This window comes from Tachysurus fulvidraco, chromosome 8 (genome assembly GCF_022655615.1).
Source record: "Tachysurus fulvidraco isolate hzauxx_2018 chromosome 8, HZAU_PFXX_2.0, whole genome shotgun sequence".
NCBI classification, from domain to species: Eukaryota; Metazoa; Chordata; class Actinopteri; order Siluriformes; family Bagridae; genus Tachysurus; species Tachysurus fulvidraco.
Window position 1 is genome coordinate 16,468,195 of NC_062525.1, and position 19,783 is coordinate 16,487,977.

Below are 19,783 nucleotides of genomic sequence, written 5' to 3' on the forward strand. Positions count from 1 at the left end.
GTATTAGATTGGTTTACTAACTACTGTAAATTAAAATGTACAGTATATCTAAATTTCTATTGTGAAATACAGGAATAGTATTTAGTAGTAGTCTGGTAGTTTTCAGTTTAGGATGCATAACTAGCATTGTTCCTACTCAGCTGCACTCACTCACTTCTGTTGATGAAGATGCATCCATGCAGAAACAAAAATAATTTTTGCACTGACAAATCAGGGGGGCACGGTGGCTTAGTCGTTAGCACGTTTGCCTCACATCTCCAGAGTTGTGGGTTCGATTCCCACTTCCGCCTTGTGTGTGTGGAGTTTGCATGTTCTCCCCGTGCCTCGGGGGTTTCCTCCGGGTACTCCGGTTTCCTCCCCCGGTCCAAAGACATGCATGGTAGGTTGATTGGCATCTCTGGAAAATTGTCCGTAGTGTGTGAGTGTGTGAGTGAATGAGAGTGTGTGTGTGCCCTGCGATGGGTTGGCACTCCATCCAGGGTGTATCCTGCCTTGATGCCCTATGATGCCTGAGATAGGCACAGGCCTCCTGTGACCTGAGAAGTTCAGATAAGTGGTAGAAAATGAATGAATGAATGAATGGATCAAATCATACATGATTGCAATTTATGTACATCCACAGGTAAATTTGGTACTCTCATAACATAGCATTGCATTTTTTCTTATTTTTTGAAAGTGCACATGGATACTTATGTCAAAATCAACACCGCCACCAAAATTAGTCCACAACCACAAATAATGCTAGCTAGCTGCACTAGTTGTTATATCACCTGTTTTCCCTGGCTAGCCAGATAACGGTAAGTATTCAGCAGCAGAGTAGCCACAGCTTGCGTGGCTCATACTCTTTGCTGTTACATTGTTAGAGACCTAGCCTGGTAAAAGGCAAGCAGACAATTCCTTTTGTTTCATCTAACCATAAATGAACTACATAAATACATCTACTAACATTAAGTTTTATATAATTGACTTTACCTGAAACCAGTTTACTTAAATATACTTAATATGTACAGTACTAGCACAGATGGTAGCCACATGTTCTTTCTGCCTTAGATTTGTGAATGATGACATATTACACAGCAGTAATGACACCTGCATCCAAAAAGTCATGCCAAATCCAACACAAGCAGCTCTGAGTGTAAATAGTTGTAGGACTTTTAGTGTGTCTCACAGCATCTCAGGAATGTCATGATTTTAAATAGTTTCATGTGGCTAATTCATCCATGGGTGGTAACATTCATAATTAAAAAGCAGTAAAGCTCAGTTAAAATGCTGTGACTGACCCAGCTAGGATTTTGATTAATGTCCTTGATCTGATTTGTCATCTGTCTGACTCACCGAATACTGACCCAGCCAAGTGTTTTTTACCAGTGCTCCATCAGCACGGCGTAAATTTCTTATAAACATTATGCCTGCCCCAATCCCACTATCTGTCTAGCACAGTATGAGACATTTTCACGTCCTACCCGAGCAAAGAGACAATCAGTGTCACTTTAAGCCCAGCGGTCCTGACGTAGCACACAAGTGTGATGAGTGAAGAGTTTAAAAGTGGGGGCACAGCATAGTCACTTCTCCCTGTACTACTGCATAATTAATGCTTATGTCAATCAAAGGTGCGGGGGCAAGCCAAGTGGGAGCATCCAACCTTATTTGCTGTTCAAGAATCACTTAGGCTAATTAAAGGATTAATGGTGGAATTAATTTGGAAATAATTTGTACATCACCTGCGTTGGAATGTTAATTGAAATGTGGGAGTTGTAGGGTTTTTCCCATGAGTCCCATGTGTCATTATTTTGCTTATTTTAAGCTCTCTAATCAAAATATGGGGCAATGTACTAGGAGGCAAACTCACACTATCCATCATTTGGCTGTCCAACTCAAAGTATAGGCAACACTTAAATAACTTTAGCTTTAGAAAGCTAAATGACTGATGTATACTACAGGACCCATAGGGATTCACATTGCTAAGAAAAAGGCGAAACGCTCCTCTGTTTACGTTCCTAAGATGCTCCTAATGGCTTTTATGAATTATGAGTTTAGTCTCTCTCTCTGTGTCTTTACCTTCACCTTTATATCTTCCGGTCCTCTGTTCTGCTGTTGTTCTCCATTTCGCTGGTTTGATTGATGAAGGTTTAAAACTGCCAGTCACAAATCAGAATACCGCCGAGCAGTGCAAGCCACGAGATCCTAGCAAGCTCTCATTTTTGGCCATACCCAAGAAAGCTTTAACATATTTGCCTGGTCTGCAAATGCCTGTCAGGGGAGTTCTCTGGCTTAATCTGCATAACGTGTGGATTTGCCTGTCTATAGAAACTGGCCTTTACTACAGTAACACCCAGGCAGGATTTAGCTAGGTGTGTATACTTGGAGGGCAGTTGGAGGTTGATTGGAAAATTCTCTGGGCATTTGCTTGTGACCCAGTATTATTTGGCATGAAGCAAAGTGCCACAGTCAGCATGTGGCAGAAGCTATGGAATGGTAGGAAGCTTGACAGTAATTGGGAGAGTGGACATGCAGATTGATGCAAGAAATTTGAGCAGTGATAAAAGGACCTAACCCTCACACTTCCAATTAGGCTATCCTTAAAAATATTTTGGTTTCCAGTAACAGTAAAAAAAAAAGAAAAAGAAAGAAAAGGGATGGTAGGTAGGTCTATATTTTTTTCAAGTTTCAATGTAAAAAAAAAAGGTGATGGTGATTACGTAGGCATGACTTTAAACAAATTAGAATATCGTGACGTCACTGACTGGGTCTTCAACCCGTGCCTTCGGGCGCAACATTGCAAACCTTATTTTGATGCTGGACACAGTTTTTCCAGAACTTCGTGCCAAGTTAAAGCGGTGTCGAGCTGTTTTAGTGAATTATTTAGATGTATTATGGTGCCCGAACCGGTTAATATTTTTTTATTGCTTTTGTATTAGTTGTTTGAAGAGTAAAAAAAAAAGTCGTAATGCAAATTTACAACCGGCAAGTCGGTCGGACTTAAAGCAAAAAAATAAAAATAAAAAATTATTAAATTAAAAAGAATATTTTTAAGGATGGCCTTATTCAGTAATTATTACGTTTGCACCTGTCTGTGATATTTTCTAATGAATTCAGTTGGTTTATTTCCCAAAATATAAACAAACTAGTAGCCTAATGAATGAACACTCTAAATACATCTCACAGCATTAAATCATTTATAAAATTAATAATGTTTTATGTCAGGCAAGCTTTATAGCTGACTTCTTGCTTGCATTTAATCAAAAATCTCTCGACTTTTGTTACCTTCCATGGAATACCAGTCCTCAGTCTCAGTCAGATGTGAACCAAAAAATATTTAAATATTTGTTTATTCTTATCATATAATATAATATAATTATAAAATAAGTATTTTATAATATAATTATAAAATAAGTATTCATTTTCAGTTATATCCAGAGCGTATATTGTGTTAACTGTTACTGTTACTGTGTTGAGAGAGAGAGAGAGAGAGAGAGAGAGAGAGAGAGAGAGAGAGAGAGAGAGAGAGAGAGAGAGAGAGAGAGAGAGAGAGAGAGAGCACAAAGCTATGGTAAAGACAAGAAAATCAAGTTAGAATTACTAAGAGAAAAGGCCTGTTATATGTCATATATTGTGTAAATGATGTTTCATACAAGATAACTGAGCTGAGAAAAGTGTGATTTATAGAAGTCTGGTAATGTGAATATATAAATCAATACATGATTACTATTGGTATATAGTTTGTGTATCACAAGCACATCCATTTTCACCATCCTAACAGGCATCAGATTTGTGTCTTTCCAAACTATATTATTGTTATTTTATAATATATTATTAAATTACTGTTAGAAATAGTGAAATCTTTTGTAAAGTGTGTTGGATCTTTAGTAGTACATACATGGACTTCTGTCTGATTAAGTGATGCATTTGTAGGAAAGTTTTAATGATTTTAAAATATTTATTTAAGTATTGCTTTAATACTGCTTAATCTATAGACCAGCAGAAAATATAGTCTGTATATTAATCCTGTATGATTATAGTTCCTTCTCTGCCTGCGCTTTTGATATTAGGCTGTTTGGCATATCCGAATAACTAAAAAGTGCAGATTCTCCCATGGGTATCTTTCAACTGCTGCACTGGGACCTCCACAACCCTGTCTCCTGAAATGGCTTTTTAAGGGAATGTATAAGCTAGGAAAGGATATTTAAAGGTCTTTTTCAAGTATCTCTCAATATGTTTTTTTCAAGGGATTTTCAGAGACAAATTTTAGCCAAATGAAAGCAGAAGTAACCTTTTCATACCTCTCGGCTTGTATTCAGAGCGCACTTAATGTGATAGAGAATCTCTTCTGTGAAAGCAAGATATGAGATAACATCATTCAGTTAACAGTTTTGCCTCCAGCATCTTAATAAATAGACAAGATTAATGATTAAAACCTTTCTGTAAACATTTCTGGTATACTAGTGCATTTACGATAATACGAATCAATATAGCCAGCTGAAAACCAGAAGCAGAATTATGAAATTATATTTATTTGGTCAAACATTGGTCAATTATTAATAGTCTATAGAATATATTGTATTATAGTAATAAATAAAAGATAGTAGTTAACTGAATTTACTGTATATATTATTAAGGCCATAAACAGTTACAGTGTCATTCAGCACAAACAGGGTCCAAAAAAAGGATGATGGTGAAAATGTCAAAATAAGTTGCCTCCATAATAGCAAGCTGGAGTGTTTGAACTTCACTAAGCTTTCCTTGAAAACTTGAAACCAAGTTTATTTTTGCTCTTTTTTTATTATGAAAAACCTTATTTCAAGTGTATATTTTCTTCATCTAGTTTTGTCTTTCAAAAAATTTCTTCTTTTTATTGATTTGCAATTTAATACTTGGAATTGATTTTTTTTTTTGGGGGGGGGGGGGGTTAATTGAATATTGATCTTTCAATATTTAGAAAGAACAGCATTTTTTTAATAGGATCTTTTCTCAGAGAGAAAGAAAAGTTAAAGGAAAAAATTAACAGCGATGCTTCAGTGTTTGTTAGATGCTCAGTGAATTGCTGTATTTGGGTGAATGCCTTAGATGTTTTGGTGTCACTCATGAGCAGAGTTTATACATTTCCCTCCCAGTTCAGCAGATTAGCAGTGGTTGATTATTACTGAGGTTTGGGAGGTAATATTTTTTTAACCCTTAACAATTATACTTTTTTTTCTAGTAAGTCCATACACAGGAAAGAAGCCAACAGAAAATTTATCTATTTCTATTACTTTACAGACTAGTGGAATTGTACAGACCAGTGCAATGTGTTAAATAATATGGCATAGCAGGAATGTGTGTACTGGAAACAAGGATCCATTATTATCATTTTTTTTTATTATTATTTTGGCTGCTGATAACACCATGCTGTTTATTTTCACTCATACCAATTCGAAATTGTAAGTTATAGCTGGCTGCAGTTTTCCCCCCACTTAGTCAAGGCTGCAAGGAGGTCTCGACAGATTGCACATCTCCAGTGGTTTCTCCCAGAGCCCGACGTGAAATGATTGTCATTGTTTATACTCTACACACCTTGCTTCACAAATCCTAGCAGGGTACACACAAGGCTACCAGAAGACATTATGCAGACTCAGCTCAGTGGATATATTCGCTCTGCTAAGAATTTTATGACATAGCATAAACATGTGGTCTACAATAATCCCTCATAAACAAGGACGTGTTAGAATACGGAGCATTGTGCATTTATTGAGCGTTTACAGGGCATGTGTTCAGGTGAAGCTGTTCCTTTGTGTGCTTTATTGTTCTTGTTTTTTTACAGGCGAGTATGAAGCAAATGCTCTTCTTGTTGTGCAGGTATGAGAATCTTGGTGACTCTTCTGCTGGACACTCTTCCTATGCTAGGCAATGTGCTGCTGCTCTGCTTCTTTGTCTTCTTCATCTTTGGGATTGTTGGGGTCCAGCTGTGGGCCGGGCTGCTCCGTAACCGCTGCTTCCTACCTGTGAACTTCTCTGTGTAAGTGTAAAGTGAAAAGTCTGTAATTGTCTATAAAATCTATAATCTTTTTATCATTAAGCACATATATTGAAAAATAAATTTACACATGAATGGATGCAATGTGAACTCTAGTACTGTGATCTTTATGACTGCTTTCTGTAACACAGCCGAAAAAACATAGCGTCTTGGTATGTCTTGGCTTACAGTAACTAATTCCTAAACAGTCTCATAATGGTAATTGCCTTTACATCAGATTTGTTCTAAAGTGTAAAATCACTGCAAAGCAATAAATATTCCAGGTATCCATGTGCCCTGGATTTGTCCCAACAGGTAATTGAAGCTATTTGCACTGCTAATTTGCTGTGTCACTTTCACTCAGAGGCAAATATGTTTCAAAAGACAGCCCAATTACTGTATGCTCTGTAAGAGAAAAGCCCCATTAGAGCTAGTCCTTACTGAGCCCCTCATACTGCAGAACTACTTAGAACTTGGACAAAATAAGAGATATTATATAATGTAATAATGTACACAGTTGCTTCTGAAATGACAGAGTAACCAAGAGGCTGCAGCATTCATTCCTAAAACAGCAATTTGGATCTCACACTTCTATAGGTCACAGTGTCCCCAAGGCACATCGTAAAGGTTAAGTACATACTGTACATGCTTGATAATTGTACCTGCATGTGCAAGATATAAAGTGTCGCCTGCTGTGGCAAGTTGGGTGAAACATTCACTTCTCATGGTCAAAGAAATGTATTTTCTGTCAGTGTCTGTTCTAGTTGCATCATCCTCTGGCTCACATATTGTCATATAGTTGATGTATGAGTTTCAGCATCAAAATGTTCTGCAGAACTTACTTTACCACAGCAGCAAAGTTTCAGCCTTATAGTCCAAAGAATTATTAGTCTGTTCTGTATGATTTTAAATTTGAATCGAATTGCCATGTTTAAACTTTTTACTCCGAATTTGAAGTAACACCATTTCTATGTACATCAGTCCTCAAAGCATAGACCTGCCCAATTACTACGCCATTGACGATGAGAGCCCGTTCATCTGCTCTCTGATGGGGTATAATGGCATGCGCCACTGCAACTCCATTCCTAGGCTGCATGAGGAGGGTCTACAGTGTCAGCTGGACATGGGAGCCTACAATAGCACAGATAACACCACATGTGTTGATTGGAACCAGTACTATACCAACTGCTCTGCTGGAGATGTCAATCCTTTTAAGGGTGCCATCAACTTTGATAACATAGGCTATGCCTGGATTGCCATTTTTCAGGTGAGTTTTCACTACAAATTTGTATAATTGTCAAACAGTAGTCTCACTGAACAAAACCAGGTTTGAACTCACTGTGTCTCAGTGATGAAGGTTGTATACTAAAACATGGCTTCTGTGCTTCACCTCACTGACATCAAAATGCTGTTGTTGTTTTTGTCTGATATACATTATTCTCAATTTAAACATAACATGCTGCCACTTAGGGTTTTGGAAAAATCTGATGTTTTTGGAATACTGGAAGGAATACGAAGACAGTGTTTAGCTGTCCCCATTAACATTGTATTACCTTTGATCACAAATCAATGTAATCATGCTTACATCTCAATTTTTCAATGAACTATGGAATTAAACTTGGTTATGTGCTAAAAAAATGTCTCGGTGGGAATGCTTGTTACATTTAGGAAGAAGAATTCAAATGGAAATCTGTTAAATATTTAGAATACTGCCAAATAATGAGGGCCGAAAGGGGTCAAAGGCATAATCATTCCTTTGCAAGCTGCCAATTCTGTAGCCTGAAAGTCTAATGCCTCTGAAATGAATTGTTTGTCTGACAGCACCTTGTACTATTACTCTAAAGATCACAGGAGATTTGTTTCTTTTCTCCATCTGATTGTTTGAAGAGTAACAGAGGGGATTAAAGAATTAGAGCATCTCTGCACTAGGATATCCCCCCCGCGAGACTGCTGGTCTTCCAGGTCATGCTTGGGGATCTCATCACTGCTTAATGATGCATTTTTGAATTCAGAAAGGACAGCTGCACTTTTGTGTGCTGTGCTAAGGCTGACCAGAATATATATATATATATATATATATATTTTTTTTTTTTTACTAGATTAGAGATATGTAATGTACTGAACATAATTGCATGAGAGCTGAATTATTTTTCTTGTCTCTCTTTAGGTCATCACCCTGGAGGGTTGGGTGGACATCATGTACTTTGTAATGGATGCACACTCCTTCTACAATTTTATCTACTTCATTTTCCTCATTATAGTGAGTGGCTTTCAACCCATCACACAGCTTTTGTGGACAGGATGTAGTGCAATGCCTACCACACACACAATGTACTACATTATTATTAATATATTCTATATATATTTAGATATTATGAATGTAACTGAATACACAATATTGTTTGGATTATATTAATAGCATTTATTCCCACAAGAGATTGAAACTAGACCAGATATTCCAGGCATTGGACATGAGCTAATGTTTTTTTCTGATGAATGTACAGAGTCACTGCTCCAGGGTAGCATATCTCTGCTTGTGTGTCCAAACATGATTATTCAATTAATTTAAAATATATTGTATTATTCTCCATTGTAATTAAAAGAAAGCCTTCACAGGAAATCATATAAGCACTATAACAGAATACACAGAAATGCCCCAGTTGTTAAAAGACATGATTAGCATTGTAGCATTGTGCTACACCCTTATTAGGTATACACTGACCAATATTCATTAATAAATTAGGTATAAATATTTTTTTTAAATGGGGCAGGCTCATAATTAAATGCATGTGCTGTATAGGGTATAAGTGCTATTTGTGCAAGGGGTAATGTATAAGCTGTAATGTATTTAATGCTAAACACTCTGTCAATTCCCTGCCTAACCCTTTGAGCTATTCTATTCGATGAGAGGTATTTCAGAATAAGTACCAGCAATCACTTACACTTCTCGAGTATTATGAGCCTTTGATTGCTCTGTAATGGCTAGTATCTGCATAATATATTCATACTAGAACATATTCCTAAACTGCTATTAAGTTTTTGACAGTATCCATCTCTCTCTCTCTCTCTCTCTCTCTCTCTCTCTCTCTCTCTCTCTCTCTCTCTCTCTCTCTCTCTCTCTCTCGGTCTCTCTCTCTCTCTCTCTCTCTCTCTCTCTCTCTCTCTCTCTCTCTCTCTCTCTCTCTCTCTCTCACTCACTCTCTTTCACTTTAGGTGGGCTCATTCTTCATGATCAACCTGTGCCTAGTTGTCATAGCCACCCAGTTCTCGGAAACTAAACAGCGCGAAAGTCAGCTGATGAAAGAGCAGAGAGTGCGATTTATGTCCAATGCCAGCACACTAGCCAGCTTTTCAGAGCCAGGTAGTTGCTACGATGAGCTCCTAAAATACCTGGTTTACATTGTTCGAAAAGCCACCAGGCAGTTAGGCCACCTTACTAGGGTAGCTGCTCGTCGGGCAGGCATCAAGATATGCGCCTCACCTGCCCTTGAACCTCCAAATGCAAAGAGACGACGGCACAGGAAGCGGCAGGGCTCCATTCATCACCTTGTGCACCATCACCATCACCACCACCATCACTACCATCTTGGTAATGGGAATATCCGGAGTGACAGTGGCCAAGAGATAGAGGTGGCCTCTCTAAACAGCAACAGGAATGGTGCAGGAACAGGACGTCTTACTCTCCCTACCATTATGCCTCTGCAGGACCCGTCCCCTACTTGCTCTACAGCTCTGGGCTCCAGCAGTGCCGAATCAATCCACAGCACCTACCACACAACCTGCCACTTGGAGCCACATTGTGCCCCCACATTAGGCCATCCAATGCTGCAGGCCTACAAGAGGAACTCTGTGCCATTTGCTGCACCAGTGCAGAAGAACTATCCAACTCTGCAGCCTTGTGTAGCCCTGGAACAGCTCAGGCAGAGGGCGCTGGATCCAGGAGGAGCCTGTTGCACTACCAACATCCTCAGCAACCTCAACATACCTCCAAACCCTATCAATACATCCCAGTGCCTACTGGACACACAAGGGCCTTCAGGTAAATGAACAAATTGGTATTATTTCTATTATTGGCTTCTGTCCATTCTTTAATGTCAACTGTTTTATGATTTTATATGAGTTGGTAGATCATAGAACATCAGAAAAAATTAAACTTGCTTTTCTATGCCTAAAGCCTAATCATGTACCAAATACATTCCAGGGAATTCCTTACGCAAGCTTTCCAATACCAACTACAGTGGTACAAATTTGGATGCTATGCTGACGTTTGACCCCGAGACATGCCCCTACTGTATTAAATCACTGGGAAATGATTCAGAAGGAACTGAGGCGAATGAGACCGCAGACTCAGACAGCGAGGGAGTGTATGAATTCACACAAGATGCACACTATCGGGATGGCAGAGACCCCAATAAGAAAAAGAAATTTACATTAGGGGCTCGGGCAGCAAAAGTAGTGCACTTCTGGAGACTTGTGTGTGAAACATTCCGCAAGATTGTTGACAGCAAGTATTTTGGACGAGGCATCATGATCGCCATCCTCATCAATACCCTCAGTATGGGAATCGAGTACCATGAGCAGGTTAGTGCTTCTCAAACTCATATAAACCTGCCATGTAGCTTTACTGCCAGCAGATGGGAAGATGTGTTAAAAGCAGAGAAGTACATCTAAAATCTTACTTGTTCATCCTGGTAAGGATAAATTGCTATATTGACTTAAACAGGGCATGATGGAGGTACAGTTCTGATGTGACTGACTTGTGTTGCACTTGGAAAGCTCTGTTCATGGTGTCACATTCCCTCAATTGCATGGTTACTTCAAATTCGGAGTAAAATCCATTTCAGTCTCTTTTTGGCTGAGCAAATAGTGGGATTTTCTTGTAGCCAATCTCACTTTTATCTTATAATGACTGTGAGATAAATACTGACAATGTAAAAGATTTTATGTAAATGTTATTATCAAAACTAACTTTCTAAAGTCCTATGTGGGTTTGACTACATGTACATGGGAAGGTGTGTACAGGAACATGTCTGGGATGCTAGTGCTCCAATTCGGTCATGTCAGTAATTTTTTTTAATGACTGCGGATACTCTTGCATGTGATAATTATTCTGTATTATACCTTCTTTAAATACAGTGGAAATAATCCTAGGTGATATATATCTTTTGTCCAAAATGACATTCAAAATGACATCAATATTTTTGTTGTCTCCTGAGAAAACCAAATGAATGAAGTATTGACTGAACTTAAAGAGCAGAACAATGAAATTTAGACACGGTTTAAAAGGACTCTTTAGAGAAGCAGTGCTGCCAGGAGTTTTAGGTATGATTTGAGTGCCTAGCAAAGGTAAAGCCAACTGAAATGTTATTGTCATATAACCTATTAATGATTAAGCGCAATTTACTGTATGTGGCCACGAGCCCTATAACATGCACCTACAGTTTAACAAAGAAAATATTTATTCACATAAATACCAGGTGTATGTATCAGGTATAAAATTATAGTTTGTCAAACATGTATGAACACACGTATGAACTACATGTATGCATTATCCTAACCCACAGAACTCCTCCAGCATGATACTGAACAGTCATATTTTCAGAAACATTCATGTGGAAACAGGAGTGTGATTAAGCAGAGGTTTGAGAATAGACGGTTGAGGGGAAAAGCGATTCCTAAGGATCTAAGGGTAACAGACTTCACTTTGAGGCTGAGGCTGGTGGAGCTCTTGAGCTCAGGGTTTCTGGACTACCGTTGGGTTATGTAAATCAGTTGTCCGTACTACTGATCTTTGACATGCTTTGCAATTGTACTGAGCTGTTTCACAAGTCCTAAGGTGACCTAATAGTACAGCACTCTCTTAGAAACACCAATCTTACAGCCATAGATTGACATAGCCTAAAATAACTCAGAACCCCTAAGTTCAAGAGCTCCACCAGCATCAGCCTTCCAGTGATGGTGATTACAGTTTGGTGCCACTGCACCCGGCACCGGTATAGATCCTTACCACTCACTTTATCCAGATACACCCTCTATTATGAAGCCAGAGCGCTCCCATGCCCCTGCTTCCACATTTGATTAACAGCCTGATACTGTGAGACTGTGATATTTTTAGACAAGCTTATCACACTGTGAAAAGTTCACACCCCTACTGCATCCCGAAATGACAGAGCAGTTTCTCTAAAATGGAAGAAGGTCAGGATGAACAAACTTGACAAACTACATAAAAGACACGACTACTAAATTAATTTCCTGTGTCACAGAACATCGAAGAATTAAACATCTCCTTGTTCCACTGTGTCCTGCTACAGTATAGGTGTGTGTGTGAGACGAATAGCAGCAGGTAATACATCTCTCATCTTCTTAATGGCTAATGGATGACACACTGCTGAGAAATGAAAGGTCTTCCTTTGTTACGAAAAAGAATGAGAGTTATGTATGAATCTTATCGTTATAATAATAAAATAACAGACTCGTCTGTAATGCATCGCCTACATTTAAAAATTTAGACAACACAACGCCTCACACTTTCAAAGGTCCTCTCAGGAACATGATTCACACCCCAGCTGACTGTGGCAGCAGTTCAATAACTTTCTCACTCAACAGAGCGACGCAATGCTGTGATTATTCAACTTGCACAGGCTTCAGGCTTTAGTACTTGTACTGTAGGTGACACTTGATAGATGTTTGTGCACAGATGGAGTTCTGATCTGCACGCTATCAGCAGTTTCTTTCTCCCTGCCCTTTGTATAACTTTTCCTGAGGCTTTGGAATTCCAGGCTTTTCACGCATCTTATGCTCATGTTGTTTACTGTAAAGGAGTAATTTGGTCCATGCAGGCAAAGGAGCACAAGTGTGAAGGCTGAATCGATGAGAGGACAGCCGAGCCACATCTGAAACTCATCGTCCCGTGTTTACACAGTGTGCTCGCATGCCTTGCAGTCTTCCACATCGCCCCGGGGGCATGCACCGTGGTTCGTTCGTGCCCACTTGCTGCTTGAAGTTGCTGCCCAGAGCTTGGATGCAAACAGAGAGGAAAATTATCTGCTTTTCACAGAAGTTTGACATTCTGATAAATGTGCTGTTTTTTCCCCCTTAGTCTGAAAATTGTTCATTCTTGAACAAGAAAACATCCATCATTCTCCTGACTTATTCTAATATGAATCATATTTAACAACTGCTTTCCATTTTAATCTCAGAAGTCACAAGCATGTGAACTTTTGAACCTTGCATGAATGCTGGTCGGTTAACTGAACGGACTAGTGTGCGAGAGCGTGCGACTTCTTGTTGAGTAAAAGTGCTGGACCTGAAAGAGCAATGTGAGCTCATGCTCTTCACTGGCTTTGCTACGCTCCTGTGGCGCTAGTGATAGCCCCAGGGAAGGCAGCACGCACACATGGATGGTGTTTCCCTTCGCTGTATCTTCTCTAGTGCTGACTGCTGGAGAAATCTGGCAGAGAAGCTGCCTTTATCTTGTGGCCCATCTGGAAAACGGGAGAAGGCCTAAAGAAGGAATGTGGATTTACAAGGTTACTTGGGTTCTTTGACCTAGTCCCTGAGCAAATAAAACTTGATGCCAACCTGCCTAATTGCATCTGTTCTCTTTAACTGTCCTGGAGTTTTTATTGCCCTCATTTTTACTGGCCCAGTCTTCTTATCACCGCCTATTCTTGTTATGCTTGTTGGCTTGGATTAGGATATGGCCCTGTGTTCTCCTGTGGAGGACTCTTTTAACCTCTGTTAAGCAGACAATTGATTGACAGTGACCCAAGAGCTTTGTTCCTTTGAGTTTTTTTACATTATGCATCACATCTTCTAGGAACCCTGTTTTCCTTCAGCACAGACTATTCACCAGGATGCTAGCAGGGTGACCATTTGTAAAATTAGCTGTTTAGTTGGAACAACATTTATTTTCTGCTTAGTAACTTCTTAGTATGTCTTTTATTTTACAACAGATTGATAGTATTTATTGATAATTTTTTTATCAGTAGGATATGAGCTTATGTATGAGGAAGATGGTAGATAGCACTTCTGCGTATCTTAACTCAGAAGTCTTTAAGTAGTCTTTAAGAACCAGTGAGAACTTAGTGAACCAGGGTTAATGTATTTATCGAGAGACTTAAAAGCACTCTTGTACATCGCTCTGAATAAGGGCGTCTGCCAAATGTCGTAAAGTAAATGTAAATGTAAGGAAAAAAAAGAACAGATCAGAGAGAATTAGTTCACTTGTACAGTATATGCTAAGTGCCCAGAATTTCATTTCCCACTCCGACTGAAGCTTGCAGATTCACGCCGAGGTTTACAGCGGTAATCAACTTTTCCCACATAATATTTCAAGCACAAAGATTAATAGCCTGTTTCCTCCACTATTCAGTGAATATAACTTTAATTTAAATAAAGTGCTTTTATTATGCTTGGACTTTCTAATTTTATCAGCCGGGGATCTCTGCATTCGTGCCCTGGCTGTAGCACTGACTGTTACGTGTTCCCTCATGCTTAATGCAGAACAAGGCTCATATTTGTTGGGTGCCTGTTAATGATACTGCTTACAGCAGCAATTTGTGAGACCACTTTAATGCACGAGCAAAAGCCTTTAGTGTCACTACAGACAGAAGGCTTCACTTTCTGACACACTCTGTGATCCTGTTATTATCAGTGTAACCTCCCGATGAGTGATTTTACTGGCTATTATTGATAAAAACATGTGCACAATAAGGAGAACAGATTTTGTAGCATACATAATTTAATCTCCCTGTTTAAGACACTATTACTTCATTATTATATCCTTAGTGTATTTATTTAAAAGATTCCACTTCCACACTAACAAGGTTAGCTAGCTACAGTAGCTTCTCCACTCTTGGTCCACTGATGTCACTGAGTGACTTTTTGGCAGCACGGATGGCATATATATATATGATTTATTAATTATTTCGCTCCCTAAAGCTTCAGTGAGTGTGTGAGTGAATGAGAGTGTGTGTGCCCTGCGATGGGTTGGCACTCCATCCAGGGTGTATCCTGCCTTGATAGGCACAGGCTCCCCGTGACCCGAGGTAGTTCGGATAAGCGGTTGAAAATTAATGAATAATAATAATAATAATAATAATAATAATAATAATAATAATAATAATAATAATAATAATAATAATAAAAGTACTATTCAAGGTGTTATTTTTACATACACACATCTCCTTAGACTTTGCAAATAAATAACTAAATTAAAAATAAGAAATAGAAGTCTGAAATAAAGTAAAGAAATCTCATCCCAGTATTGCTGCAGAACAGCTATTTCTGTGATGAATGGGCGACTGAAGGATGTTTCCAGGACAGGTATATCAAGGCACATCAGGAAAGCAGATGGATTTGTGCGGAGAATTTGTTTGCATGAGTTTTGCAATGTATGAAGTAAGCTTAACTGACCAATTACAATACTGCCTGTAGTAATTATATAACAGTCCATCTACTAGATGGTTTAGCATGCTGTTTGTAGAACATCAGGCTCCTCCACTGACTTCACATCAATTCTGTTATTTCTCTCTAGTTCTTTTTGAGGATTTTCTCATGTATTCCCTACAAATACTGCATCCACTTGTGCTTCTATAATGTTAAAGTGCATTTTTAAGACATTTTAGGTCTTGCCAGGATCTTTTGTGAAAAACTCCTTTATTCACTCAAATGCTGAAAAACACGAAGTAAGTTTTTGGATTGTGCCCATGTTTATAGATTTTAGGTCATTTGGGTTGAAGTCTTCAAACTGAATGAAAATAAGATTTTTGTATTTTTTCTAAAACTTCCCCTAGCAACTGTTTTGTATCAGAAATAGTTGTAGTGTAGCCCTGGCTTTTTGTATGCTTGTGGAATACATCTAAGCACACAATGCTGCAGAAACGTCTGCCTGTTTTATTGAGTGCATAAAGTTTTAGCTCAAATTAGGCTCATGAGGAATATGGAGATCTGGTATCATGTTTTGCAGTGGTGCAATAAGATGCTTCCAGGTGCTCCATCGAGACTGAAGCCTGCATAAAAAATAACAGACTTTAACTATAAGAGTTTCTCAATCCTCAACTAAAATAACTGCAGACATCTTTAGTTTAACGAGAATAATAAAGTGATCTGTACATAACGCAGTAAGGGTCTCCTGTATATGAGCCTGAACATGCAGTAGGCGTGTTTTCACTCCATAATCCATTTATTTATATTTTAAAAAAATGCAAAAAAAAAAAAAAAAAAAAAGGTGATTTTGAAATTGTGACTGATTCTGTTTTGTTTGAAGTTCTAAAGTTTGAAGACCTTTTACTTTCCTCAGTGTTAAAGCTCAGGGCAAAAGAGGAAACACTTTAATGAAGCAAATTTGTGTCAGAACAAGTAGCCTAAAAGTGTGACATATTAACTAAACAGTAATTACCGACGTTGGCATAAAGCCAGCACTTCACCATGACTTTAACCACACAGAAAATTGGTACAAAATTGTCACAAAAGTTTTCATTTAATCTGTATGTAAACATAATGTGGAATGCGGAGTATCGGGTCAGTGTGGATAACAGCATTAGCCAAATGTAAAAATGTTAATGTAAAATTAATGAAACAACCCATGTTGAAGGGTAAAAGTAGCCTAATGCTGAAACAAATCAATTCATATGGCATCATGGTCTATACACCCCAGAGCTATAGATGACTGAACTGATTTATAGCTGTTTTTTAGTCAGACTGTCAGCTGCTAAAGTTCCCCATTTCTCCAAAAGTAATTTGCACTGCTTTCTCTTTCTCTGCAATCATCCCTCGGATGAATGTGTACTGTATACAGACAAGAAGGCCACATTGTGTGCTTTACATTACATGGTGCTTAAACCGCATGTACTGTACAGTATAGTAAATTCAGACTAACTTCTACTGAACGAAGGTACAAACTTTAATACACCTTGGCACTAATTGGACAAGTTTCTAGAACTTCTGGAGGATGAACACCATGTCTCTGAAATACTGCATATTCCTTCAAACACATTAGTCCAAAATATCTTTTGGCTCTTGGAGATGGAGTGAGATTTGTTGACTGTGGATACTATGGTACAGTATATGATGTACATCATTTTCATGCTCATCAATCAGTTCTTTGAGCCTCTTGTTCTCTGAGGGTGGTGATTGTCATTTCAGAAAAGAACACTTCCAAAGGGATAGATTTTTCATAGAATAGAGGAAAGCAGTCAGGATACCGTTATATAGATGTGCAGTGACACTTTTCTGACAAGTGATGCTAAACCGGCAAAATGCCACACAGCAAAACAGAGCCATTGTTTTCTTATTTACTTTGACAAGCTAATTTCTGAATTTGCTGACTCCCGGTATTCAGTAATAAATTGAAAATTTATTGAAAATGTGTCAGGTATGTATCAGCCACACAAAATAATATTATTTTATTATACAATGCAAGTAACAGCGTTAACGGATATGTAAGTATTCAGTATCAGTAATGTATTTAGCCCATCAGCCTTCACTGGCACATCATTTCTAATTACAGGAGTGTTTTTCCCCACTCAGGTTTTTCAAGAGTCTCTGCAATTCTGAGCAATTTCAGATAATTGGATATTTAATTTGATTAGCATCAACATTCAAATAAAAAACATGTATATCGTATCGATATAATTTCAAATATTTCTGACTAGAATGTACATCAGCTTTCTAACATAAGCTACTGACAGTCCTGGATGTAAGCCTGTTAGTAGGCAGGGTGTGGTTATTGTGTAAGATCTAATTCTGGTCGTCTATGTTCTCCTTCCTGTTAACAGCTTTTCCTTTTACGGTCTCTTGATGAAATGCCTGTCTTTGTGCCAAAAATGTGGCACATGACTTTTGGCTCCACGGTACTTGTAAATGCTTGAAAGTTCAGTTTAACATTGTCATTAGAGGGTTTGTCTTCAATAACCGCTTTACTCCTTCTCTCCATTTCCCGCTTACTGCTCTTCAGGATGGGGCTGTCATTGTGTTATTGCTGTTCTGGCTGAGCCGGCTTATGGTGGCATCTGGTTTGCATCAAGTGCTGGCGTGCTGGCAGGGGAGAAGCTGACGGTGCTCACGCTGGAACACATTGAGGATGATTAATACTGTATCCAATACTTTATCGGCCTCTAATCATTAGATCAGCCGCTTTGACTGTGATAAAGATGGCTAGTGTTTTTCAAGAGGTTTATATCTTGGGCGTGCTGACTTTTGCTCACTGTTTTTAGAACTGGACCCTCATGCCTTTATTCAGTGTAATCATATGAGCTCATTTGTTATCAGAATCCACTGTTATTTATTTACATCTCAAACCTCAAGGCCATGGTTGTGTTCGTTGCCTATTGCCTTTACAGCAGGATAATCTAGACGTTTCCCCTTCCAAAAAATAAGTACTATAACTACAAAGTCTCCGTATTGTCTCTGTGTGTTTGGCAGCAGAAAAGTAACAGCCCATCAGCGGTCTAAGGCTTGTCTGTTCATCCTTTATTTCTGTATTACTCACTCTGTGAAAATGTTCTCCTCTCTATGAACAGTGGAGTAAACCCTTGTAAATCCCAACTTACCCACTGCTGGAGAATGCTGTGTTTCCCACAGTCATTTATGCATCCCAGTGCTGTGTGTGTGTTACCTTCATAAATAAAGGTTTTCTCTAGTTCTCCAGTGTTCTCCTACACAATCCAAAATGTATCGTGGCTTAAATAATTGCCTGTAGTTTTGAATTTGTCTGTGAATGTGTCATTCCCTGCAAGAACGTCTTTAATCCTGCCTCCCTTCTTTCTTCCTAAAGCAGTTACTGAAGATGTGGTTCTTAATTGTAAAGAAGTCTTTGTATTTCTAAATATTCTTCAAAGTGTGACACAGGAGTCACAAAATTTTCTCTTCATTTATTGTTAAACAAATCCATACAACAGAAATATAGGAAGTTCTTTCATGCTTTTATTCTTCCTGGAAGTTGTCTTCAGCTCTCTGCATGCATGAGGGGTTTCTATGCTGATTTCTTCCCGTAAGGGGTCTTGATTTGAAGTGAACAGCTTCCTGCTGAGTGGACTGTGTGCCCAACATGTCAAACACTGCCGGCAAACAGCGGTTTCTGAGTTATTGGACCTTGACGCAATTGTTGCTGTTTTGGCTATGGTTATGAAATGAAATGATAATATCTAATATGAGGTTAAAGTTCACCAACAGTGTTGTAACCCTAATGTTTTGTAGATTCTAAGCATCTATTTTTGTGAGCTAGTCTCAGGATTTTTGGCCTACTTTTTACAAAATATGTTTCAAGCAACTTAGCAGAGTGTGATTATTTAAAAAAAAAGTTTTATATCTGTGGACAATATGGTTTCCACTTGCCAATCACTTCTAGGGAGGCGGAGCCTAATCTGACTAACTTATTGAACTAACTAATTGGACTATTTTCAATAACTCTCAATTGGTTACATAGATTTGCAAAAAATAAAAAGAGATCATTTTCAATCTACAGGGCTTAGCTGTATATCGGGATGCTAGTCTGTAACTAGATTTTTGATGATGGCTTGATTACTTCAAAAACATGGCCGTCATAGAGATCTAGATCTAGTAGGAACTTTACAGGGTTAACGATGAGCTACGGTATTCAATTTTGAGTAGTAGATCCCACTTGCATACAATAAACAATATAACTTGTGAAATAGGTGGAATGTATTTTGTCTCGTGATTCTTTTGCTGAAAACATTAAAAGTTGCCTTTTGAACCATTTCACCTCATCCCCTCATAATGCTGATGCTTTGCATAATATGCTAAACACAGTTACCCACTAGTACTAGGATT

At 38.4% G+C, this 19,783-nt stretch overlaps 1 protein-coding gene across 11 annotated transcripts in view; it reads left to right on the forward strand.

Annotated features, from left to right (window-relative positions):
- Positions 1-19,783, forward strand: part of cacna1g (calcium channel, voltage-dependent, T type, alpha 1G subunit) — a 105,330-nt gene that overhangs the window by 21,381 nt on the left and 64,166 nt on the right. For all 11 annotated transcript variants that reach the window (XM_047817661.1, XM_047817659.1, XM_047817660.1 and 8 more), the window contains exons 4-8: positions 5,833-5,992; positions 6,971-7,256; positions 8,157-8,249; positions 9,203-10,028; positions 10,191-10,570. In XM_047817661.1, coding sequence (XP_047673617.1) covers positions 5,833-5,992; positions 6,971-7,256; positions 8,157-8,249; positions 9,203-10,028; positions 10,191-10,570 — 1,745 coding nt within the window. The remainder of the gene's footprint in view (positions 1-5,832; positions 5,993-6,970; positions 7,257-8,156; positions 8,250-9,202; positions 10,029-10,190; positions 10,571-19,783) is intronic.